Raw genomic sequence first — 25,891 nt, 5'->3', positions numbered from 1 at the left:
GTTGAACATCGCCCGATGTTAGTGCAATCCATGAGGATTTCTCACTTCGTGTCGTGTTCTCTGCCTGCTGTCACCCTCCACTGTGCGTCCACCGAAACTGTGTGACAGATGAGGGTTACAAACCCTTTGGAGGGCATTGTTTAATCCCCACTAACCAGTATCACCAGTCCACTCGGCGTGTACAGTGGCAAAGTAATCACAAATCTGCCAGATTACGATTTGTACTATTTAATCAACGCAACAGCCACCAGACATGTAATTAACTACCGACAAAGCAATCTACAATTGAACAGTACTTATTCAATTATACTTTACAGTCAGTATCATATCAGGTTATGTTATTACAATTCAGTTCATACTACTAATATCTTAATTGAATCTTTCCAAAGTGCTGAGTAATGTGTGCCAAAGAGATGTAGGCAAGTTTTTCTAAATGATCTTTTTTGCTATGTTGCATACGTTAGTGTTGAAGTTAATTCATTGTACGTACAAATATATTGTTTCAACGATGTCGCACTGCAAATGCAACAGCGAACGACGCAAAACAAGCAACGCAGCGCAAGAATTCAAGCCCGCGTGAGCCTCTGGTCGGAGCGTGTCGCCGCCACTGACCCTATCCCCCTTTCTCGACCTCACGGAGGCACACAACTGTTTTTTTGTTTTCATAATTTGACTCTTTTGGGAACCGGGTTGGATATCCCTTTGCTCCTGCCATGTCAGGTTAGATCGTCCAGGTCTCGAGAGGACCGGCACTTCCCCTAGGGGCTTCACGCCCCCCTGGGAACACCCCCAGGTAATGCCGGGAACTTTTTATTTGACCTCTGTGTGGTTTACTACCCGATCCTAATGATTGCTGCTGCAGGGGCTTTGCCCCACGGGGCACCGCTCACCTGCTTCTGCCACCAGACCTGAACTCGCTTGTAATTTCACCATCTTCAATACAAGAATGACTTAAGGCTACTTTGGAAGTCGTTGTTGCAACAACAATGGCCTTGGATATACGTGATGTGGTGCGAAGAATACGTTTGGAATGCCAGTGTACTCCAGGACGTCCGCCTTTCCGATCATGTTCGTATACACCTCCATACAAATTTAGTTTAACAATATTTTAATGTGTCATGAGGCGGCGAATATATTTGATGCCATCTTGTGGGTAAAGGTTGAGAAACACTACAATTTCATAGCACACGTGTATCGTTAGGTTCGTTGGTCAGATAAGTGCTTGATGGTCCCACTGTTTGTTTCCCGGGCAGACCCGTACAAAAACACCGACAGACTACTGAAAAAGGAAGTCAGTACAGACAATCGATTCTGTGGCGATAAATTGTTAAAACAAGCAGCGAACGCGGGTAACTGAACGGAGAAGCACAAGGAGGACGATGATTCGGTTCGGATAAACAGTGAACAGTCGTTTTTTAGTGACCCTCAAGGCAAACAGAAAATTATTCCAAAGGCAGCTGAGATTTTGGCTGTATTTGAAGGTGTTTTTACGTTAAGATCTCTGACATAGCATAAATAATTTGCCTATAATTTGGCAGTTTAATATAACTTTGTTAAAACTGAGTTCATTAGACGCAGTTCATTGTGTTACCATGGCTTTAATTGGTAATTATTTAGTGAACGATGATAGCTACCCCCTTCACGTGATACATCACACGTATTTTGGTCTGTTTACGTATGTTATTAACCATCCTGTGTCCCGTCAAGGTGAGTATTATGCGCATGTTTTGTAATGCTTTTTATATAGACAAGATGCCGTTTCAGGCGAGTATATTTGCAGTCATGGCCTTAGCGAATTAAATAGTTAAATGTCTGATGTATTCACATAAATCACGACATGTCATTAATACCACACGCGCCAGGCAACTTTTCTAAGAAAGGTCTTCCCCTCTTCATCACTACCCACTTGATTACTATCAACATACGAAGAATAACATTAAGCTTTTCACATATTCTCCACGTAGCCTGCACTATTCTTGCTTAATACAGCAAGAAACAGTTTTCGTCACTGAAGACTACTTATTCTGCACGTATGGGTAGTTAAAGAGATTCCGTGCCTTTTATGAAACCCGAAGGTTCAATATCGTGTTTGCAAAGGGCCGCATCCTGATTCCAGTCAAGGACTTCTTGTCTGCAAATCCTCACCAAGGAGAGTGGGAGTTCTTCTACCTGCATGCTAATGCAGGAGTTGCCCCATAGTTGCTACTGATAACGATGGCTTTGCTACGAAGAAGAATAACTTTCTTGGACTGCGATGTTCACAGAAGGCGTTTTATAGCATTTACCCTTACACACGGTAGGAAGTGAGGTAAATGGTGTTTCCAGATGGATTTCATACAGATTGCAAGCAAGCCGTGTTTCGGCATATGCTAACCCTTTCACCGAAGACACACACACACGTTTCTTGACGTCCATTGCAGATAATGGAGTTCGTGTTTTGCGAATAGAAATTTTTTTCTGAAACACCCAGTGATCTCTTGCAATCTGCTTCTGTGGTAGAGGTTACGTCAGCAACTGGATGGACACTTGAAATGGAACCCAAATCTGTCTCCCTTTGTCGGCCACGTTCCTCATTTGCGTGCGTTACATTTAAAAGTTTAATGTGAAGCAACTTTACAGTTCCTGTATTTATAGACTATTTTAATCTTCTTTCGGATTTTAGTGCTTAATAACATTTCAGCGCAGTTCTGTTAAAAATATTCTGTTCTAAACCTGATACTGTTATTAATTCTTTTGCAGTTTTTTTTACATATTTTACTTTTTCTTTCTGCGAAAATATGTTTTAACCAGTTCATGCGTCTGACGTATTATTTTTTTATCCTATGAAACGAGGGTATATACCGATTTTAATTTTCATGCGAAACGAATTTCTGAATATCCGCCGCCCTGAGTCTTCAATAGAACCAACAGAAAACCGCGTACAAATTTCTGCTCTCGCATTTTCGTTCTGCCCCAGTGTTTGGTTCTGTGCTGTGGCAAGCCTCATTACTCTGGACGGCACTTCCTATAACCCCACATTTAATTAGCTCATTGCTAATATATTCCCTCAGTAGGCTAAATGTTGTGTGTCATGACACAACAGATAAACCAGCAAACTAACTAAATAGCTACGTAGCTAACTGCATAATAAATTAGCTAACAACATGGTCATTTAAGTGATTAAATAAGCATACGAGATTTGAGGTTCTCGCGGTGGTAACATGTCATGGACTTGTAGGTAGACGCCACCGTTTAGGAGGAATATTGGCATCAAGGGCGAAGCTTTCATGGTAACTTCGTTAGCCGTGTTTGCCCGAAAAACTTGCTTTCGTGGTTCAGTCGTACTCCAGACACTGGAATACAGCAGAACCGATCAGATAAAGTGAATCCATCGTTAGCCAGCTCCAGTAAAGCCAGCAAGGCGTTGTTACTAAGGTAGTTGACAGCAGGTGAGACCCTCCTGTAAAGTATCTGCGCCTGCCTTTCACGCCAAGATTCATAAACAGACAACAGTATAATGTTCATAGGGATTCGAACCGAAAGCTTTCGGCAGAGGATCATTGCTTGTTGTCTCATGGTGGACGGGACCCAATCTGTGCTCCCGACATGCGACATTATCATTCTGATGTGGGTGTTAGCTACGACTACCACTTGACGCAATAATAGGTACACATATTACGTCACTTCCTGTCTTGTTTCACGGTCGGTGACCTTCTCTCATGTGTGACGACAATCACGTGGAAGAAGATGTCGACCCGGCTCTAATCTGATACGTTCCAGTTGAGGCGTCGTCCGATTCGCCTTACAATATGCATTTTGAACTGTGTGTTTCTATCCCCTTCTTTTGCCAGTTTTCCCCACTTTCAGCCATTAAAATTTTCCCGGAATTTTCCATCTGTGCTCGAACACAGTACTTTTTTAAAAGTATCAGAGATCAGAGCGCGTTGTATAAGTAAGATCATTGATACCGCGAGCCAGTATCGTAGCGATGATGAAAGCCTGCAAGGGGAAGCATGGGTCAATGTTTATATCCTAAACGTTTTATTGCTTATTTACAAATGTTAAAAACTTCAGCCTTAACTGGATATTTTTGCATTACCTCTTACAACATATTTCATCTCCTCGGATGTTCAATTGCTGGATATTGCCAGAAAGTCACACCTTCTGTCACGGAGGTGAAGAGTTCGTATGGATTGATGATCCAGTACTCAGCAGAACGGGGGAAAATAAATGCGACTGCTGAGATTTAGGAGCTGAATATCTCCTCGGCACTGATGGTAATGGGAGCCACTGCTTAGCCGTCCCCAGTCACACGAATGCTCCCTTTTCAGCCTCGATATTGCTAAGCGAGTCAGTCCTTTCTTTGCGAACAGAAATATAAATCGGTTCCAAAGGAATTGACTACCTTTTGGCGCTAGTGGTGTAAAAAGTACCAGAAGAAAGGTAAAAAGGAAATAAAAGGAAATGTGAAGTTACAAGAAAAGAGAAAGATATCAAAGGGAATACGTATAGAAGATATTTTATTCGCTTACGACCTCTTGCCCAAGGTTAGAGATGAAAAAGTAGAAGCCTCCAGGAAGCGATCAAACACTTCTGTGCCAATTCGTAGGAGAAGAATGGGCTGAGTGCGAAATTTACAGATTCTTTTGATGCGAGTATGTTGGACCTATATTACTAAATACGTGTTTGACAATAAGCCAAAATGTACATTACTCGCTTTAAACTAAATTTAATTTCATGTCCCAAAAAAATAAATAACAATATCCGGGATAATAAATAATAAGATCATTCTGGAATCATAATATGTGTAGAATATACTAACACAACTGTGTATCTGCAGGACAATTTATTACTTCAAATAAACACCGATTATGTAGCCCACATCTCGCAGTTTAAATTATAACAATTTTAATGCTGTAAAGTGACTTGTCCATCTCAAATACTGATACAAACAACGATTGTCCCAACAGATTTTAATATTTCCACGTTTTCTGTGCGTTTACAAAAAAATGAGAATACAAAATCTCAGCCGGCATCTAATCTATTTCCATTTCCTCCAGATCTTGTTGGTCCTTTCTTCTGGCGAAAGTTTTTGTACATGAAGTTTATAAAGCGTAGTTAAATACACAGTGAATAAATAGACTCTCATTCCGGGATATGTAGTTAATGGCGGAGCTTTGATTACCATCAAAAGTAGGACTTTTCTCCATCAGATAGTTTGGGCAGCCTAAGCACGAAGCTGACTACTTGCCTCTATCTAGTGCCGAGGTCTAAAATGTATTGGGATACACCTACACGCCCCCAATACACCTTCATTGCGCATCTTTACCTTTTCAAAAACTGCAGTTCTTGCGCCGTGTACTTGTAAATCATTTACGCGAAGGCACGAGATGAGGAGACGTAGTTTTATTGGGTCTTTTCTGTTATAAATTTCATTTGTATTTCTTTGTAAATGTAAGTTCACTTAGAGCGGAGTAGAACGATTGCTGCAAGCGTCATTAATCCCTTCTAAGTGCTCGAATCAGAAAAACCACATCAGTCTCAATGCGACGATCTTGTCGGTACTTTTATCATATCTCACGTTTCGTAGGTCTCTCTTAAGCTGGGTAGTCATTTCCTAAAGTTAATCCACTAGGTCGAGTGGAGAAATGGAGGGAAATGTACGGCGAAGAGCAAATCCATTTATGAGGCAGAACGGAGAAGAATTGTTCCCCACGGCCAGACATATTCTTTTACCCTCCGTCCTTTTCATTTTAGTTGCATCAGCCCTTTTTTATTCATATTCACGTTTGACTCTTGCTTGTATCGGCCTGTCTTTCTTTTTATTGGAACGCCATTTCTCCGTGTGTCCGATTAGCTTGACATTTGGGGCATATCTGGAATTGGAAAATGAAAAAAGAAATAGACCAATTGACTTGTATTGCTGACACTGTGGAAGTAGTGACTCCGGGGTCTACGCAGACATGAATAAGTCTGTCTCGAAACGAAAATGCAGCACCACCTAGGTACTTACACAACGGTGTTCCTGCAACACAATAATTTAAATATCTCATAGCTATAATGAGAAACGAACACAAAATTAATCTCTACAGGATTTCATAACTTTCTGGAATCGATCAGATTACTCGTGACCGACAAAGAGTAGCTCAGGCGGTTAGTCGCTGGCTTCTTACGGCGAAGGTCCAGTTTCGCTTACGTGTCCGTCCATGTTCTGTTTCTGGTAGTCAGAGTGGCACTGGGACAGATTTTTCTCCGAGGCCTCCGGTTTTCCGCTGTCAATATCATTCTACTTCTGTTCCGTATTCGCTCATTTGTCATCTGGCGGTTGAGTAATGGACCCGTTAAGAGGCCCAGTTTCACGGAAACAATTGTCTCACCTCATCTCGATGATAACAGCAAAAGCTAAGACAGAAGTTGGTGGATATTTATAATCAATGTAGGACGGAACCTCAGTTAAGTGCTTTAGGCCTATCGGAAAATTCCCTTTCTCACGTGAACGTAGAGTGAAACCAGAATAAAATTACCGCTAATAAAGACAAATTTTTAAACGTGAAACGGAGTTAACTATTTCTCTTAACTGGAAACGTGTCTGGAAATTAAAGACAGGCATGAGGTCGTTCAGGCTTTAAAATCAAATTTATTTTAATTCTTTTCTCATTCATGCGCGCTACATGCCTTCACATCCCATCCTCCTTGATCTGATTACCCCAATAACCTTACCCAGCGTAGTACAACTGGCGGCCCGTGGGCCATATCTGGCCCTAGACCACTTACAACCAAGCCCGCTGTTAGTTTTCAGAGTCTGTTAGGAGCGGTTTCTTGGCCCTTGGGTCTCACGGGAAACTTTTCTTGGTAAGAGGGAAGGAAAAAGTTGGACGACCCCTACAACCTAATAATTTGCGGTATAGGAATCACGTTACTCAGGAGACTAATTACATTAAACTAAGAACTAGAGTCGTTATTATATTCAAGTAACAGCCTGGGAGACGAATAAACTGTAATTACTGTATTAAAGACGAAGAAATAACTTGTGTCTGCGGTCTGCGTGTGTTACTGTGGTTTTGTTAAAATGTCATCGCCTTTGAAAGATTCATCTACGCCATAATGTGGACCGTATATTGACCTTACGAAAGGGAAGAGTTTGCCTGGCCAGCAAATGTATCGCCAGATGACATGAAATGTGTAATCACTGGTCAGTAGTTTTTTGAAGATCCTACCTGGAAATGTAAGGTGAATAAAGTCTGTCATCAACTTCAGTCGCCGCGAAAGCTTCACTTTGTACAAAAGTATTTCATGCTGCAATTCTGTTCTTAAGAAGAAAGGTGAAAGGAAGAAAACCTTTAACAGTCAGTGGAAATAACTTCTAGGAAGTACTTTTCGACACGCACTTCGTGTCTTTCTTTGTACAAAGCAGACTAAGTAACACGGCATGAATTATAATCCATCAGTCCCTGTCTGGGCAAGTCTTTATTTTCGTAACCAGCTCACTGTTTGCTGCTTCAAATTACTTATATTTGTTTAATTATTTTTCATTAAAACCAATAAAAGACGCATTTTATTCGTAATTTAGAGTTGTATTAATCCAGTATCCACCCGAAGATGATCCTACAGTTACCGAAACATGTTGTAATATAATTAATGAAAGAATAAAACGTGGGAATAATTGTTTGGACGGGATTATTGTGGTCTGTTTTGAAATAGTTGTATTTATTGTAATTAAAAGTCACCGGCTATAAAAATGTCTGAAGGCAAGAAATGACCTCCAAAACTTCATAATGCACTTTGCCAAACATTTTGAGCGTCTTCCAAGAAGGTAGATTACATTTGTACGATTTGAGGTTCTCTCATCGACGAATATCTTCTGGGGTGTACTGACCGCCTGATGATGGAGGCAGTAAAGTCCTCTGTAACATCGGTCAGACTACACTGCGCTACATACCAGACGACAATCGCATTCATGATTAACAGTTTATTTTACCGGAAAACAACGTTCGCTTTGTGTAAGATTAACTTAGCTCGCCAAGAAATTGTCTGCCATTTGTCGGCTGATTTCTGTATGTACAAGAGCCCGCTAAGGAGTCGAACGTAGCAACATGATGGCGCTCTTGAATTCGTTAGGCGAAATCAAAATCTGCGCCCAGAAGAATGTATTTTCTTTGCTTTCGAATCTTGTATTCTTTGTTTTGGGTTTAGTACTTGAGGTTTATGAGATTGCTACTTATTGACTATGACTTGAGTTGCGTTCTTTGCACAATATTTTCCTGTCGCGTCCTTGTAACCTTGATGTTCTTTTCCATTCTCACCTGTCACGCAAGTAACTACTTTCCAGAACGTGGCAGTTTATTGTTTTTTTCCCTTCAGGGCGCTTAAGGTTTGGAAGCCATTATGTTGACACACACTAACACACATGCCCGTATCAGCTGCGATGTTTCACGTCCGTGTGCTTTGTTTATTATTGCAATTGCTTCTGGAGTCCGAGGTCGCATTTTTGTTACTAGGCTTGGCGCTGTGGAAATCTTCGTCTTGACCCAGAGACAGGCTGTCCTGACTGAGGTATGTCCAGCGTACTGGAGCATAGCCTCGCCCTGTAGGAAAATAGTGGGACACCTTAATATCGATATTCTGCTCTTCCTTTCACATCGTCATCATTTACATTAGATCTGATGGACTATAACGTGTAGGTGCACAGTCGTCAAAGTATCTCTTCATAAACATTGTGAAGTATTTGATTGTTTTACGAGTTTTTGACGTAAATACGTCTATATTTTAGGGTTAGTGTCATTCGACAAAAAGTGAAACGAAAAAGTGGAACGAAAAAGTGTAACTTCATTGTTATGTTACCAAGGAAACGTCATCTGTTTACTCGGCATTGTTGTTACCTATAAAACATTTCATAACATTACCTTACCTTACCTTACATTTCATTACCTTACCTTACATTACATTACATTACTTTACATTCAGCTACCACAGACGCATCCTAAGCGTAACTAATTGAAGTTGAAGAAGCAATGTCTTACTCAAACTTTACTCAAATGTAAAGCGGGTATAAAGGAAATATTTAGAATAAAGCCAATATATAAACTTCCTTTCCGTATAGACGTATTTACGTCAAATTCTCCGGAATCATGGTTCCACTATCATTTTTTTTGTGCTGACACACGAAGACGTGAAATGTTAATTAAGAGGACGTATGTGCCATTCAGCATATTTAAACCTCCCAAAACTAATTAAGGAATTTCGATTAAATTTGATATGAGAGGGGCTGTAAAAATGTTGCTCTTATATTGTACATTTCGCATTTTATGTCATTCTTCTTGAAGACACCTGTCTTCTGGCGTGTTAGCCTTGTAGTCTGGTATAAGTTTACTAATGCTTCATAGGTGCTTACTGCCTCCATCGCCAGGGCGATCATATCTTTTAAACATCGGTAAACATCTACCAGACTACACAATGCAGCTACCTAGAAGACAGCCGTGTTTATGCTCGTCGCCGTGAGAACCTGAAATTTCTCCTGGTAACCTTATTTATATCATTAATGGGATGTAGGCACTGCAATCCCAGGTTAATGTAAAAGTTAACCCACAAATTTATCAGATTTATTATAAAGCAGCTATTCAGAACATAAATTTCATTAATGTCCAGTCTTAACGCTATTTGAAAGGCGTCACACTATTATTTATTTTATACACAAAGACGTTGGGTTCAAATCCCGCTGTGCGGAATGGATGTTTCTTAGCATTCTCCTTTTCCCTGAAGGTTTTGCGATTGCCTGTCTCCCACCCCCTCCCCCAAGATGCCAGTGAGATTTGTATGCCGAAAACGTGCGTGGCTAGCGTATGCCAAGGCCTGAACTGTGTTGCATCATGTAGGCATTTGAAGAGGAATGCCACTGTATCTCAGCGCCTGGGTAGTTCATAAGTAAAACGTTGTGAAACGTTCAGTTTTTCCTTCTTTTTGAAACTGTTTTAGTATTCAGGGCTCATACTTTTACTTTCGTCCCAAGGTGTTATTAAAAGAACCAACTTTAATAAAATCCTTTGTTTCTATTCGTCAAGCATTTGAAATTACTATCACGTTCTTCACTTTTGATATTCTGTTCTTTTTAAGAAAAGGAAGATTTTGTAAGACAAAAAGAAGACAAGAATAGAAGCGAATGATTAAAATTATGTGGTTGAAGAAATTCCTCGTGGCTTTTGATGTGTCGTAAGAAGATGGCAACGAAATTGTCATTTGGATCGTGGGACGATTATAGTCACTCCAGTTTCTCTCCTGCGGGCAAACAAACAACTTTAACCAACGTTGCGTGTTCCAGAATAAGTCCTTACTTTGAACTGGGACAAAGAGAGTTGATGGTATGCGGTTCTGTCGTAGAAAACAATAATTGTTGATAGTAATTTGGGTATGAAGTACAAAGGGAAATAGGCGCATCTGTCATAAGGCAAGTGTTGGGATCCATGGATAAAGAGGCAATTCGTTTATGAACCGCAACGCGTAAGTCACCCTCACCCTCTGCCCTTATCTTTTGAAACTCCGCTCCCCATATCTTCGCTGAAACTTTTCTTGTGGCTAAATTGTTATAAAATTTCGATTCTGTATTTATTTAAATGTGGTCTGTGCCTGATTTTTGCCTTTTGTTTTCTTTATTTTCCGCTCCTCTTTTGTCTTTCTTTCTCTTTCTCTTTGTATTCTTTGTTTCGATCCTTCTTATCTTGTAATACGCCAGAACGTAACTTCCGCCCACTTGAGACGAAGTGAAGCAGAGGGCTGTAATAGAAGAATTGGTTTTATTGTTATTTATTACAGGAGTAAATTGTCGTGAGCCATTAGCTGTCCACAACTATGCAGTGGATTTATTGACGTTGGAAGTCTGTTGCTTTCGATTTAACAGTCTGAGGGCAGACATCAGTGACACGCTATTGTGAAAATGGTAGCAGAAGAGGACACTCTTCTGGGATGTTGCGGCGTGTAGTCTGGTAAATTTTACCGACGTTTGAGAGGTGGTTACTATCTGTCTCCATCATCAGGGTAGCGAGTCTCAAATCAGCTTCTCACTGCAGAAAGCACCTATGAAACGAAAGTAAACTTCTACCACACTATTCCCTGCAACAACCCAGAGACCAGTAATCTTAAATTCTAATTTTTGGTTCATGTGGGTCCTATATAGCAGTGATATTCAACCTTTTTGTTCGCGTACCCTCAGATATAATTTCTCTTCAACTTTGTACCCCCAAAGTTGTTGGTATATAATTCAAGTTATACATATTATATAATCTACATCTAAAATAAATTAAATAAATTACATTACTGATTATTCAGTGTTTATCATTTCACGAACCCCCTAAGATGTCTTCGCGTACCCCAGGCTGAATACCACTGCTATATAGCACAAGAAATTCAAATCAGACTTCACGTATTTTATAAAACAGCTGATCACGTGAAAACTCTGTAGGCATCAGACCTGCAGTTGTGTAGTGTTTGTAGCTTTTGCCGAAACGTTTTACGATGAAAACTCGTCCATCGCTGTGCGGCGTGTTATCTGTACAACAGATGGACGCCGAGGGCAAGGTAGCTTCGAAAACATCTGGAAAATATATTTACTTTTTCGATGTTCGCGTTTTCACTCTGTATGACTTAGTTGAAGGTCTCGTTATTGTACCGGCTAACGAAGCGTTTCTCCTTTACGTTCGGGAAGTCCCGGGTTCAAACACTGGTCCTGTGTCTGGCTATCCTGACCGAACGCTTTCGTCATTTTTCCCGTTACCTCCAGACAGATGATGGGATGCACCTTAAAACTAGACGACGGGGATTTGCTCCCACAGTATTTCGAATTCATTATTTGTTCTGTCTTACGATGTTATTGGCCTATAATCTAAATGCCTTGTAAGCTCCATCAAGGAAACCACAAACACATAAAAAATATAAAGTTTCCACTGGTGTTTAAGTAAACATCACGCCATTTAGACGTGTGAGGAAGTGGAGGTATAGCTCCACGCATTTTTAACTGATGAAAGTGAGTGGTTAATTTTAGGCCAACTCATTTTGCCCCCCAAGTAGGAACGCCGTCGTTGATTAGGTACGAGGCTGTATGAGTCCCAAATCCGGTCTAGAACGTGTGGCGAGAAAAAATTATAGCGAATGAATGAATAATGAATCAGATGAACGAACAAAGAATTGAACTGCAGTGGAGTGAAGAGTTAAACAGAGTCGGCTACATTTTAGTAATTTTAGGTGAAAGGTAGCAGAGCGCAGTTAATGTTGGCTGTTGGCTGTTGGCTGTGGGTGCTGGTGTATAATATCGACATTTGTGTCAATTCGTTACGTGGAATTCCACAACTGCTGCACGTCGCCGAATTGGTAATGGCTTGGGAGAGGGGGAATCCAACCCATAATACGAAGAGAGATTTGTGTAGAGAAAATGAAATCGATAACCAGCCAACGAGTACGCAGATTGCCTCTCAGAAATTTAAGGAGATTAATGTCGAAGGTACTGTTTCGGTCGGTAGATGGGTTAATAATGGTCTCAACTGAACGGGTTACCCTTAATACATTAAAAAAATCAAGCCGCAAGTTAAAAAAGTAACTTTGGCCAAATTAAAGAGAATTTATGTTAAGTGTTTAATAAATTTACTAACCAATTTCACCCATCTTTTCCTGTACGATTAGAAGACCCTGATATAGAGTTACTTTATGAAGATTACAAATTATAAAGCGCCATATTATGTAGCCCCAACAATATTTCAGCTATATATATATATATATATATATATATATATATATATATATATATATATACATGTTTGTCCACTGTGCTGTATGAAGTGTACATACTGTACGAAACTTTTTGAAACCGTTTTTAGTTAAGTGAATTGTGTGGTATTCTGAGTTGTGTAGCCACGGAGTCTTGTAGGCGGTTACCATCTGCCACCCCGGGGAGAGAAACCGCTCATAACTCAGAACAGACAATTATTTCTTGATTACATTACACTATAGTAGCCGCCTCAAAAATTGCATGCTTCAAGGTTACAGCAACGTCGTACAACACTGAGGTACGAACGGCATAGCCCAGGCGAGTGAAGACGGCTCAGAAGTCGCATAGCCAAAGTAGAGGCCACGCGTTAAGGGGGACAGGGTGGAGTCCTAATGTGGCCTTCAACCTTACAATTTCGTGACGGGTACTATATTAGGCGAAAAGTAACTTGCTTTACTTTTTAATTTAAAACAAAAAAATTCACTATGTTCTATTTTTGTCATTAGATACTTTTGATCGGAGTGCCATCTGAAATATGAAATCTCTTCCTTTGCCACATTGTTATGTAGTCACGGGTATCAAACCCTTGAGGTGGACACAGTTCTTTTGAACAAAATCAAGGGTTAGAATAATGCACAATTTGTTCTACGTTCCCTGTGCACAAATTACCCTTCTTTGAAGCAGCCAGTGCGTTTAATCGATGGATGTCCTATATGTAATGTATTTCAATAACGTAACGGTTATTTTTGCAAGTAACATCAAATCGTCACGGTACGTCTTCATGAAACTTGTTCTCACTTTAGAGAAACTTGTTGCATCATAGATTTCATTTGAACGAATCAAAATTTGAAGCATTTCGTGAAACTTGTTGCATCATAGATTTCATTTGAACGAATCAAAATTTGAAGCAGTTCGTGAAACTTGTTGCATCATAGATTTCATTTGAACGAATCAAAATTTGAAGCAGTTCGTGAAACTTGTTGCATCATAGATTTCATTTGAACGAATCAAAATTTGAAGCAGTTCGTGAAACTTGTTGCATCATAGATCTCATTTGAACGAATCAAAATTTGAAGCAGTTCGTGAAACTTGTTGCATCATAGATTTCATTTGAACGAATCAAAATTTGAAGCAGTTCGTGAAACTTGTTGCATCATAGATTTCATTTGAATGAATAAACAGTTTGAAGCAGTTCTAAGCTACCTTTCGGGTAACATCATAAAACGGTATCTCGGATAAAATAGCACCTCTGACAAACGAGATTGGAATAATTGGACCGTAACTGGATGTCAGTTTTGTTACCTAGTAAGAGGATATTCCCCGCCCCCATTTCAAGAAACAACCCCCCACCGAATAGAAGTTCACACATAAAGTGGATGGATCTTGCAGTGTTTAAGGTCTTACAGTCGGTAGCTTAGCAGAGACACTTTGCAAAACTTTAACATTACTTGCTGTGGGATATTCAAATTGAAATTACTTTCTCGCTCCCCCCGCTCACCGCCGCCTTAATGACTCCTTTGTTACACTCGCCTGCACATTGGAGCTTCGAGTTAATGCAGCAGGTTCTGTTTCTGTTATGGTCCGGACACTCGAGCCCGATAAAAGTGGTACCAGGTACAGCATTACGATCCTCTTGGTGTGTATTTCTAGCTGTTCCGCGGACCAACGATAACGCAAATGCTAGAGTTTGCTATTTGACTTTTTGTGGAGATAGAGTGTGGACATATGTTTTGTTTACCCATTTATTTTGTGTAAAAAATTACAAATATTACCATGGTGCAAATATCTGAGGTCATATGTCATCGAAACCAGTTGAAATTGTCCACTAAATTGAATAGGTAATAATTTGTAGTTCCTTCTAGTCTCACCATATCGAGTGTAAGGAAAGCATACACATTGAACTATTTGTCACTAGATCTTTTCTGTTATAAATTTAAACTCTTCTCTTAAATCAATTTTAATAACAATGCATAAAGCATATTACGGATACCACCACGTTTCACTATTCATTGTTCTGTGCTCTGAAATTTGCTTCGTTTTTATAAAACGTTCTTCATTTTCTTTTATTTGTTTTTCTTGCTGGTTTTGAAATGCAGTGCTGTATTTATGCAAAGTTGTGTTGACATAACTGTAAAGTCTCTTTTACAAATTGGCGTCCCTTCAGGAGACAGGAAGATGGATGTCATCTCATACCACGACAACATAAAAACACGTCCCTTGAGGCGGTTTGTCAAATTTGCATGTAACCCCTTCCAAACCTCAGTTGTGTGCTTCTACATTTATTAAATGTTGAAAATACAATTCAAGTTTTTAAATAACTACGCAGACCGTTTCTAGACCGATGTACTGAAGCGTGTCGCAAGATGTCTTCCAGCGTCTTTCGCCATTGCAGGTACTCGGCGTCGTGCTCCCCCCCTGGGCTGATCCTTTTACTGTGACCGTAGCTCAGACTCACAGATATTTTGTGAATTTTGCCTATATTTCACTTTATTGATGGGCCGTTTGTAAAAAATGGGTGAAATCGGCGCGAGTTTTAGGTGAAGCGGGGCTTTTATTGGACCGATATGAACCAAACGTCTTCCACCAGATCTTCGTGTAGATCTATAATACCAGGTATGATCAAAATTCGATGCTTTGTTTTGGGGCGGGCGGCGTTCATTTAATATATTTCACAGCCTGCAGAAAATGCACAGTGGAACTGAGAACGGCATGGATAAAGAAATAGTTTTAAATTTCTGTTAGTACCACTTGAGCAAGGGAACTCAATGCCAAGCTTGAGGACGGGGCGAGTTCTGACGGCGGTAATTTAGTGACTAGGGAAGTAGGAGTGAGAGAACGCGGCAGCTTGCAAGTGCTCTCTCTCTCTTTCCCTGACGCTTTAATCTCCGTGTGTGAAAGTGATTAATGGCTGATCTGGGGCCACAGAGCTTCCCCTGAACTCACAGATGTTCCGACTCATAACGCTGATGATTCTTCAATACCTCAAGGCGATTAAAGCTATTATATCACGTTAAATTTTATCTCTCTGCCCTTATGACTTAGTTAGCTGAACGCGTTCTGATTACTTAGTGTGAATTCAGGTTCTCACGGTTGCGAGTAAATTTCTTTTCTTCTAGGATGTTGCGCCGTGTTGTCTAGGGGAGTGTTTACCGACGTTTCGTAGGTGATTGCTGCCTCTATTACTAGGACAAACAACACGAAACTGTCCCAGAAGACAGTCTAATGTGTTACTGTTTTCTTCTTGATACCTGTACAGTGGAAAGAGAATCATTGGTTACTTCAACTGATAAATCTGGTTCAAGTACCAATTTTACCGTCACACACGACAATCTTATGCAAATCGTTAAGAGTGCATTTATTTTATATAGTTAATGTAAGCACTATAGAAACATGTTTCAGCCACATATAATTTCGGAGGTGTTGCCTACCGCGGCTTGAACCTGGAAACGAAAATTGGCAAGTACCACAGTTGGTATCAAAGTCGAGATTTGAACTGCGGCATGATTTGTGTATGAACCTCAAAAGCTCATTCTCTAGCCTGCTCAGGCTGATAAAATTACACCGGAAATTGTATTGACAAGATGAGTGGAACATGTAGGACGTACGAAGGACGGAGGACCAAGAACTGATAGAGAATTTTGGCGTGAAGTCTCAAGGGGAGAGTCTACGCGATGGTATGAAGGAAATGTGGACGTTTGACAGATACAAACGTTTGAGGATATGCACTAAACCGAACTCACATCTAATAATGACCAATAACGACTTTTATAAACGTGTAAAGGAATTTTTAGATTTTGAAAAACATTAGAGCTCTTAAATATGAAATTTGCTCGAACCATTTGACTATATGTATTAATTTCCCTGATGCCACTGATGATGACCTCTTGAGGTCGAAACGCGTATGGCAATAGTGTCCATTATAGTGTTAATAGTTGTTGGTTTGTTCACTCTATATTAGAGCTCTTGATGAACCGAGGAACTATCATGTGTTAATCGAAGGCCCTATACCGCGGAGTTAATTTACAGGAATATAATTGTTCTGGAATTTCTTCGGCTGTAAGTCACAGCTCACAAATAATCCTTTCAGTCTATTATGGTGTTCCTTTGGACCAACTGATCACATTTTAATTTCTAGTTCTTGTTTTATATGACAAAACTTTTCAGTTTCATGTTTTAATCAAATTTCATTAGGATTAAAATGAAAAGAACCCATCTTTTGTGATAAGTTTGAAGATTACTCAGGCAATGCTGGTGGTGAGAGACGAAGACGGAGTTTATCGACCAAAGAACTCTCATGCCAATACAGCACAGTCAAACTTTTGCCAGGACTTTCAAGTTGTCTACAAGACATTAGCTATTGCATTAACCGTGATCTTTTGTTCCCCCCCCCCTCCCCCTCACTACACCGTCCTTCTTTTCGGACGCCTTTTACTTGTAATTTGTTGTAGCCATAACTATCTCGAATTTCTCGAGAGATGTCGTAAAATCTCGTCAGCACAGATTCTGACGTAATAGCTTATTGAGAGTAAATTAAGGAAAGGTGTTGGACATCATCATCATTATCTTCTTCTTCTTCTTCCCTCTATACGACTGCATTAATCTGCGTTTTAATAATCAAGTTTGGGTTGGGTGGTGAACATGTTTGAAAATAACTATTTCTATTACGTGTGCCACCGTAATGTTGTTAAAGGATTCTGGAAATTTTGGGACTTATTTGGGCCTTTATTTTAGGCTATGCCTAAATACCAACAGCTCTGTGATTTAATTATCAGTTATGCTTTATATTTTCCCATACCCCAAACTTTGAAATAGGCCTGTAAACAAATCTTTATCACATTAAACACTAGATTTATATAACATAGATGCAATTCATAGTTATTGCCATCAAACGTGAAATGAACACAGATTTAACGCAGTGCCATGTTGTTTTAAGAAAATATAATAGTACAAGATTCTGTATTAGACGCGTGTGTGCATGTCATGATGATGTTTTTTGCGATACAAAATAAGACACGTACAAGGGTCTCCGATGGGACGAAGTTCATACGAAGTTTCATCACGATCATTTGATTTCTAAGAATGTTACTAAAAGTACGGTTACACACACATTAAGCGTAAGTGTCTAAGGCTTGTACACCGACGATAGTAGTATATAAATTAATTTCAAATTTGATTTAAAGTGTGTTTATGAACACACATATTCCAATCAAGTGCACTGTAATATTATAGCCCGTTTTCAGTATAAGTGCTTCATAAATTCGTTCTTTGTGATTTTGAATCCGTTATAAGTTTTAATATTTTTTGCTTCAATTACTGACAAAATTAAAGCACAGTACAGCTTGTATATTCGCCAAATAACAAAACATTTTCTTTGTAATCTTCAAAATGTACACATTATCCAAAATTGTTTCAAATACGCAAAATTTACAGTCAAAAAATATACAGCACGTTCTTAATGAATAAACGACTGAATACCATCGCTCATACTAAATGAAAATTACATGATTTTATAATACGTAGATGTAGTTGTCCTTGGGAAACAGTTTTCCATTCCAGTAGCATTAATCAACCAACATCTGACTCGCAGAGGTTTTCAGTTAACTGAAACGCCTGCCAGTCTCGGTCATGCAGCCAGTTCGTCTTTCAAGTACGAGTGGTTGCCTATCGCGGAAGTAAATCAAATAAATTGACTACAGCTGCGCAAAAGAAGGAAAACATGCATTGTGCATTTGGGCACTGTCATTTTTTTCTTTTTTGAAAAAGAACTACTCCAGTTAACACAAACCAAATCGTCGTATTACTTAGGGCGTCGAGTTTGGTGCACATTGAAATTGCCTGCTGACATTTAATTTAATATACGATGTGATATTTTTATTCATCAAAACCCCAACCTCACAACCTTTTACTTTAGATCCATTCTTACGTATTGTTTTATCTATTCTACTTATATGAAAATATCCTTGATCTATGCATCTAACCGACAGTCTACATGCTTTTTCTTTACAGTTTCCTATCTGCTTATTCTTATATCACTTTTGATTAATCATGCAGTTGTTCTGCAGTGTTACATTTAAAATGAAATCTCTCCTACGAAAGTATTTGGAGCTTTAGTGACATAATTGTAAGAAGACGAACCAGTTCTCAGTTTTTCATTGTCAGGAAGAACTTTACAGCAGATGTCCACCGCCTTCTCGAAAACACATTTCTTGAGCCCCAACATTTCATTTCCAGCCGGTTTATTGTCTTGTTTGGTACTTCCTTGTAAGGATGCGCATTGATAAATGCTTCAGCAGTAAACGATTTCGATACGAAGCAGTGTTCGAGAATGAACATGTGTCCTGTTCTTCGATGCAGCACGTTCACATCTGCACAGCTTTTGCACATCTGACATGAACAACGAGGGTTACATTGATGTAGGTATCACGAGGAGGATGGGGGTAAGAATGTCTGTTACAAAAGAGTGGACCTGCTTCTGGTTTTATTTATGTGCATTAGTATGTGATTGTTTTTGGTCTGCGTTTTGAATGGAACACCTGTACCAAGTGTTGTTAAGCGCTGTATAACTACAGTTCTCGATACACCACACTCAAACAAAACATTAAAGAAACGAGTTCTTGTGTAAAGTGATGCACATTCAGAGTGGTTATGCACGTGCGTTCGTTCCTCTGTTTGGACCTTACTACACCCACGCCCGTGTCTGTGTGTTACAGGAGATGGATCCTGTGCTGCAGGAATGTTCCGTTGTCTGGAAGGCAAGTGCATTCCGTCGCTGTGGGTGTGCAACTATCAGAAGGACTGCGAAAAAGGAGAAGACGAATTCCAGTCTTGTCGTAAGTAAACAAACTCAATCTCCCAATTAATGAATTTAGACAAAACTGTCACGTCACAGCCTGTAATTAGTGCGTCGGCAGATGCTTATTACTCTGTATTCTAGGATCGTGTGAATGTCAATTACATACGCTGGTTTGTTCTGAGGAGTGCCAAAGAAACTGTGGAATCTGAACAGCAGCGATTTAACCTTAGCTAAATAACCAGTAGGCTAGACATACATATAAATACCTTACTTGTAATTTGAGTGTCCTTCCTGAAACGTTGACAGTCGCTTAGCTAGTTAAGAACGCCTCACGTTATGGAACCTGAAGATACATAAAAGATAACTTTCCTTGGATGTTGCGCCGTGTAGTATGGTAGACGTTTTCCGAAGTTTCAGAGGTGCTTCTTGCCTCCATCATAAGGGCGATCGCCTTGATGATGGAAGCTTCAGGTACTTCTGAAACGTCGGTAAATTTCTACTAGACTGCACAGCGTAACATTTCAAAAGACAGTTATTTTCGTACTCGCCACTTTGAGCACCTGAAATCTCACCGTTTATAATCATGTTCATGGTCTCCATTTTTAGCCAGATATGTACAATCCATCATTGGCTGACTACTTAACTCCAGTTGACAGAATAGTTCTTGAGTAGCTAATCGTCTCTCAGCTATTGAAGAAATTCCACGCTTTTCGTGGAACCAGAAGTTTTATTGCTGTGCCCACAAGAGCCCGCCACCCGACACTCCCGAGCCAGATGATTTCAGTCCACATTATGACATCCTGTTTAAGTTCACAGTAGAAAAAATTAAAATTATTTTGATTTTATAAACTTGGATGTTTCGTTCTTCTGTGGCAATACGAGATCACGGTTCACATCTATACATCCAAACGATAAGGAAGCGATGAAATGGCTGTGCCATGTCTTAATCTTAATGTTTTGGAGAGCAGAGCACGTCTTTGGACGCGTCTTGTAATAGACACATCCGTCGTATTTGCCACTTTCCGGATTATCTGTCTTTACTCTGTCATTTCCCGTGCCTGTGTTCGTGTTGTCTCCAGGCAATCTCTTGCTCAGGTTCCCTTACATGCACGAACAGCATTCTGCTTTGGATGCCGCCACTTTGGTGTCGTCTTACTATGCACGAATGAACTTGTGCGAAGTGGCTGGTGGTCTGTATTATTAATTGTCGGTGAAAGCCCAAGTCTAATCTAGTTACCGCAACTTGGAAGACACCTGAAGTGGCTCAAAGGATCGTTTCTCACCGGGAACATGTATTTTAAGGAGGATTAATCTCAGTACACCTCATAAAACAAAGTACCTGGTTCAAACCATACTTTGAAAAAGACGAGATCTTTGGTGATATCAAGAGCTTGGTAATAAACAGTAGCAATCTAACAGTGTCTGTTTCCGCATGGTTACAATACTGAACGTTCTCGTAGTACAATACGAAGTTACCAAAACCGTTCGGAGGACAAGATCACGAACCTTTTCCGCCAGTCTCCCACTGCGACAATCAGCTTTTCTCCAGTCCACCTTTTCTGTCCTCGCAGTGGTGGTTTACTAGAGTATTGTATTAATAAGCAGCGTTTTTGAGTACTGGTTTCCTCACCAAAATGCTGTGCGCATTTTTTGTCTCCCCTGTCCTACCTGGATGCCCGGCCGTCGTAATTAATCCGACAGTTCTATCTCAACGGCCCTGTTTTTGTAGTAGGTAAGTATCACGAAGCTATAAAGGTACAATTTGGCTGCACGCGACAGAGACAAGCGACCGAGGTAGGCGACAGAGTTACGAGACCGAGACTGGTCGCACCTGTCTGCTCTCTGTACAATCGTATGAAGTACAATTACGAGCGCGAGACAAAGACAGGCGACAGAGACAAAGCACAGGAGACCGCTCTCGGACCAGTAGTGTCTCGCGACGAGCTCAGGCAGCACGTGTGTTGTTGAGTAAAATAATGGCAGAAATTAAATTTACCGGTGACCAAGATGAGCAATTGGTAGAATTAGTAGCAGAAAACCGACCACTGACCACCGACAGAAAGATCCTTCTTCGCGTCTGGTTTTGAATATTGAACTCATGGGTTTTCTTTGTTTCTTTCGCAACAAATAACACAGGAACACATCATCTTCTTCTTCGAGTAACCTTTTTAGAAGCATTTTTGTACTCATTTTTCACAGAATATGTGCACGTATGTCTCAACAAAACAAAGAAAACAACCACTTTGCCGCATGTCTCGGTCGTCACCTCAAAAGTGTGTGGCGACAAGCTGCGATGTGTCCGTCTCCCGTCTCTGTCGCCTGCCTCGGTCGCTTGTCTCTGTCGCGTGCAGCCAAATTGTACCTTAATACACCTCAGTGGCGCAATATACATACTAAATTTCAACGTCAACGAAAATTCTTGATTTTTTTCAAAAGTTATTTGGGAGGGACCGACACATGGACATAAACCACATGCCCGTCTGTCTTTATGAACTCTGAAACGTTAGGTCTCTTGCACATGTGAGTGACGGTGGGAACTGTAATCGAGACAGGAACTTCGAAAGACCTGCGTCATAGAACTTGGTCTGCTGTCATCGGCAGAAAAGAATTATTAAAAGCATTCATGGATCAATTTGGGAATCAATATTTTTTGTTCTGCGTGTAACCTTTACCGCCATGTCCCATTTTTGCAGTTGGCGTGTCGTTTATTAAATTTCGAATGTGTTGTTATGAAATTGCTTGTGAATTTTTAAGTAATTAAGCCTTTCATAAAAGAGCAGGTATCAAAGGAAATAAATAGTATTTAGGTCCTCGTAAATAATCTTTTATTTTGTAAACAGTTTATCAGAAGACTTTCCCAACTTCCTGGCTTAGAATTAAGGACTCATGTTGTTGGAATACTCAACTTCCTGAAATTCACTTAAAAAGTATTTCCACACACACACGCCTTCTTTAAACGTATATCCAGATCAGCTCTGTCTCCTTTCCAACCTTTCAAAAGGGGATTTCCCTGGGGTTAAGTCGTTGGTGCATGAGTCCAGCCACTCTGCTTTATCCAGAGTTGAGGTCTGGAAATTTTACTTTTGGAAGAACTTTATATCTTTACACATCATATTCACTCCCCCCAAATTTTACTCTTCGAGATGAAGTCTGGAGATAGAAGGCTTGTAATTGTAGTGTGTTCACAGATCCTAGACATTTTAATTTGTTACAGAACATTACACGATAACAGAAGTCTGTGTTTATTTCAGGGCTGACGTCACGGCATATTGTTCTTCAGTAGTGTGTTTCCGTTATCGCTCTGAGGTGTGGACAAGTTGTCTCTAGTTTGTAGTGCATTTTCGCTTCACGACTCGTATTATCTCTAAAAGCATTCATGCAGATTTCCTCCAGCTAATAACACGAAGGCTTTACCGTCTCCCATAACATGGAGTTTGTAATCAGTGCGTAGATAAGCAGAATATATAGCAGAGAGAGACTGTAACAAGGCTGTGGTATTACACATGCTTGTGGTTGACGTGGCTAATTTTAATATTCTGAAGGACTGGATTATTAGTTTGTCTGATGATCCTCTATCAACTTTCAAGTAAACAAGCTGAAAATACAGGGGCATATAGCTCGCATGGGGAGATGTGAAATGCAGATGGGATAATATTAAAGTGGACCTTAGGGAAATAGGGATGAAGAGTGTAGATTGAATGCATTCAGCTCAGGACAGGGACCGGTGGTGGACTGCTGTGAACAAGAAAATCAACTTATGTTTTACATAAAAGTAGGGAAATGTCTTGGCTAGCTGAGCCATTATTATCTTTCTAAAGTCTTTTTTCCATGGAGTTAATTAGTGCTGAGCGAGATGATCATGCCCGGTGATTAGATAAGAATTTGGAATGAGACGGATGTTATCTGTTGTAAGGCTAGTTCCGGTGGAGAGACAGTTTTCGGATATGAACGTGTTGTTATCGTCAGCCACGTGGAAGTTACCGAAACGCACGTGGTCGTCTTAGTTGAGTGAATCAGGTGTCGGCCTGGGTGGAGGGATACATTCTTCGAAGTGTGCTTGTATTTACATCGGGAGTAAACTAAAATTAAATGAACTCTGACCCTTGTGGGTGGGGGTGATATGAGGTTTGGCGTTGCGGCGGTTGCCTGGTTGTTGGATAAGTTATAATCATTGTCGAAAAACAAAACTTTGCTGAATGACAGTGTGAACTATTTGTTTCAGCTCCGCCCGACTGTGAGCCCGGACAGCAGTCATGCGGTCAGTACATGTGGAACAAGACCTACTGCATTCCCCCGCATCACCGGTGCGACATGACGGTGGACTGTGTCGATGGCACAGATGAGGCAGAGTGCAGTAAGTTGCTTGAGTTTGGCGTGCATGTCACGTTGAAAACGCTACTGGCTGGCGGCCGGATTGAAATATTTCCCGTGCCCCTCAAAGGGCTCAAGGACACGTTGCGGGATGAATTCTACGATAGACGAGCTAATACGAGTAGATCTGCATGCAACTGACTGTGGAGCCAGGCACCAAATCTTTGCAGTGTCCCGTAGTTTTCCTGTTCATTACAAAAAAAACTTAACTAAGGTGATCGTGGAGCCTAGAACAACGTTCGTCATATTGGATGGCGTGGGGAGGAGCAGAGCCGTGGGTGTGAAATCGTTTTGACTGTAATTTATTCAGCTTCATTATATGTTAATACATTATGTGGTCCAGTCACACCATACTCATGTGGAAGACACTCCCCCAAATCTGAATTGTTAGTATCAAAGCAAAGAAGCTGAACTAGACTTTAAGAAGAAATATGTACAGTGTTTAGTGTTAAAAAAGTTTTACATCCGAGTCACTCCTTATAAGACAAATGTGTCATGACTGTTTAACTGTATAGTTCCTTATGCTGAATAATCGTGCTCAGTGGTGTACAGGCATATGGTTCATGTAGGTGGGGCAGGTGAGCAAAATTGATCAAGATGAATCCAGTGGTTCTTGAATTATGAGATGGTATAACGTAAAAACCATGTGACATATGGGCATAAAATGCATATTGTTTTCTTTGCTGATTTTTTAGTAACTTTTTTGCTCCAGTAAACATTTAGTGAGTTACGCTATGCATGATCTCAGAAACACTTGTAGGTGTTCAATGTGAAGTGTCTGACTTCATCCAAAACTGGCACATGCCAATACATTTTTAGTATAGTCGGCGCAGTAGTTTTTGGCCGGTGGAATTTTCTTGGGGAAGGCTAGGAGCGAGTCACTTATGCGATAGTATAATGCTGACTGCACCGAGGAACTTATCGGACTGAAAGCCCGAACAAAAGAAATACACTGACCGTGCCACCTCAGGTACACAGAGTAGGCCCGTCCGCCAGCGTCGACTATAAAATTGTACAGTATCAAATTTCATAAAATTACATTAAGCATTTCTTAAGTTATTTGCAGATGTGGAAAGACATGGTAATGTTAATTAGTAAATTTTTGCAATTTCGTTGTTAATGTGACTAAAATTGCTTGATATCAGCAACAGCTTCTATTGCTCTAGTCTTCTATTACAGAATGACAGATCTGGTTTAGAAATGCAGTAACTTGCCCAAATCATCTTGTTGCAGCATATCGAAAGTGTCAAGCTGAAGACGTTCGTTGTGGTCCGGACTCGGCTGGGCCATGTTTGCCTAAGGAGAAGAAGTGTGACGGATACTATGACTGCCGAAACCGAAGGGATGAAGAGGGTTGTCCTCCAGATCACGGGGTGTCTTGTTCTTTAGACCAATTTCGCTGTGCGAACAAACAGCGCTGCATTGACAACTTCCTGAAATGTAACCATCGTAATGATTGTGGTGACAACAGTGATGAAGAGAACTGCAGTGAGTGTCCTTTGGAAATGTTAAAGACACGTCTATATATTCAGCTGACAAGTTGTTTCTGTGCCCGAGCACGACATTATGAATATAATAATGAAATGGATATTTATGCTCAAAAGAGCCACTAATTAATTTTTATTTCACTTACTGTCTTTGTTTCTGTTATCTATTATAGGAGCTGTTTTTGAGCTTGTTGTTTTCAGTTTCTGTTATGGCGTATTTTCGTCATGATTTCAGATTTTCCGCCGTGCCACGTGGGTCAGTTTCGTTGTGAGAATGCGCTCTGTATTCCTGCAAGTTTCCACTGTGATGGTTACAGAGACTGCCAAGACGGCACTGATGAACAAAACTGCACGGCTATTGCTTGTCCAGGAAACAAGTTTCTGTGCCCCGAGGGAGGACCCGGAGGAATTCCTCGATGCATTCTCCGTTCATCATTGTGTGATGGCAAGAAGGACTGTGAGGATTCAGCGGATGAGGAAACAGCTTGTTGTGAGTTTACAGTTTTTATT

At 40.3% G+C, this 25,891-nt stretch overlaps 1 protein-coding gene across 1 annotated transcript in view; it reads left to right on the top strand.

Moving 5' to 3' along the window:
• mgl (low-density lipoprotein receptor-related protein megalin) overlaps window positions 1-25,891 on the top strand; it is a 226,136-nt gene that overhangs the window by 140,180 nt on the left and 60,065 nt on the right. The window contains exons 3-6 of the mRNA XM_022076817.2: window positions 19,441-19,560; window positions 23,746-23,877; window positions 25,128-25,382; window positions 25,617-25,871. Of these exons, the coding sequence (XP_021932509.1) occupies window positions 19,441-19,560; window positions 23,746-23,877; window positions 25,128-25,382; window positions 25,617-25,871 (762 nt within the window). The remainder of the gene's footprint in view (window positions 1-19,440; window positions 19,561-23,745; window positions 23,878-25,127; window positions 25,383-25,616; window positions 25,872-25,891) is intronic.

This window comes from Zootermopsis nevadensis, unplaced genomic scaffold (genome assembly GCF_977971745.1).
Source record: "Zootermopsis nevadensis isolate Lab colony 2312 unplaced genomic scaffold, Znev_1.0 Znev_ptg000028l, whole genome shotgun sequence".
NCBI lineage: Eukaryota > Metazoa > Arthropoda > Insecta > Blattodea > Termopsidae > Zootermopsis > Zootermopsis nevadensis.
Note: the sequence above shows the minus strand (reverse complement) of the source record. Positions and strands in the feature narration are given on the sequence as shown.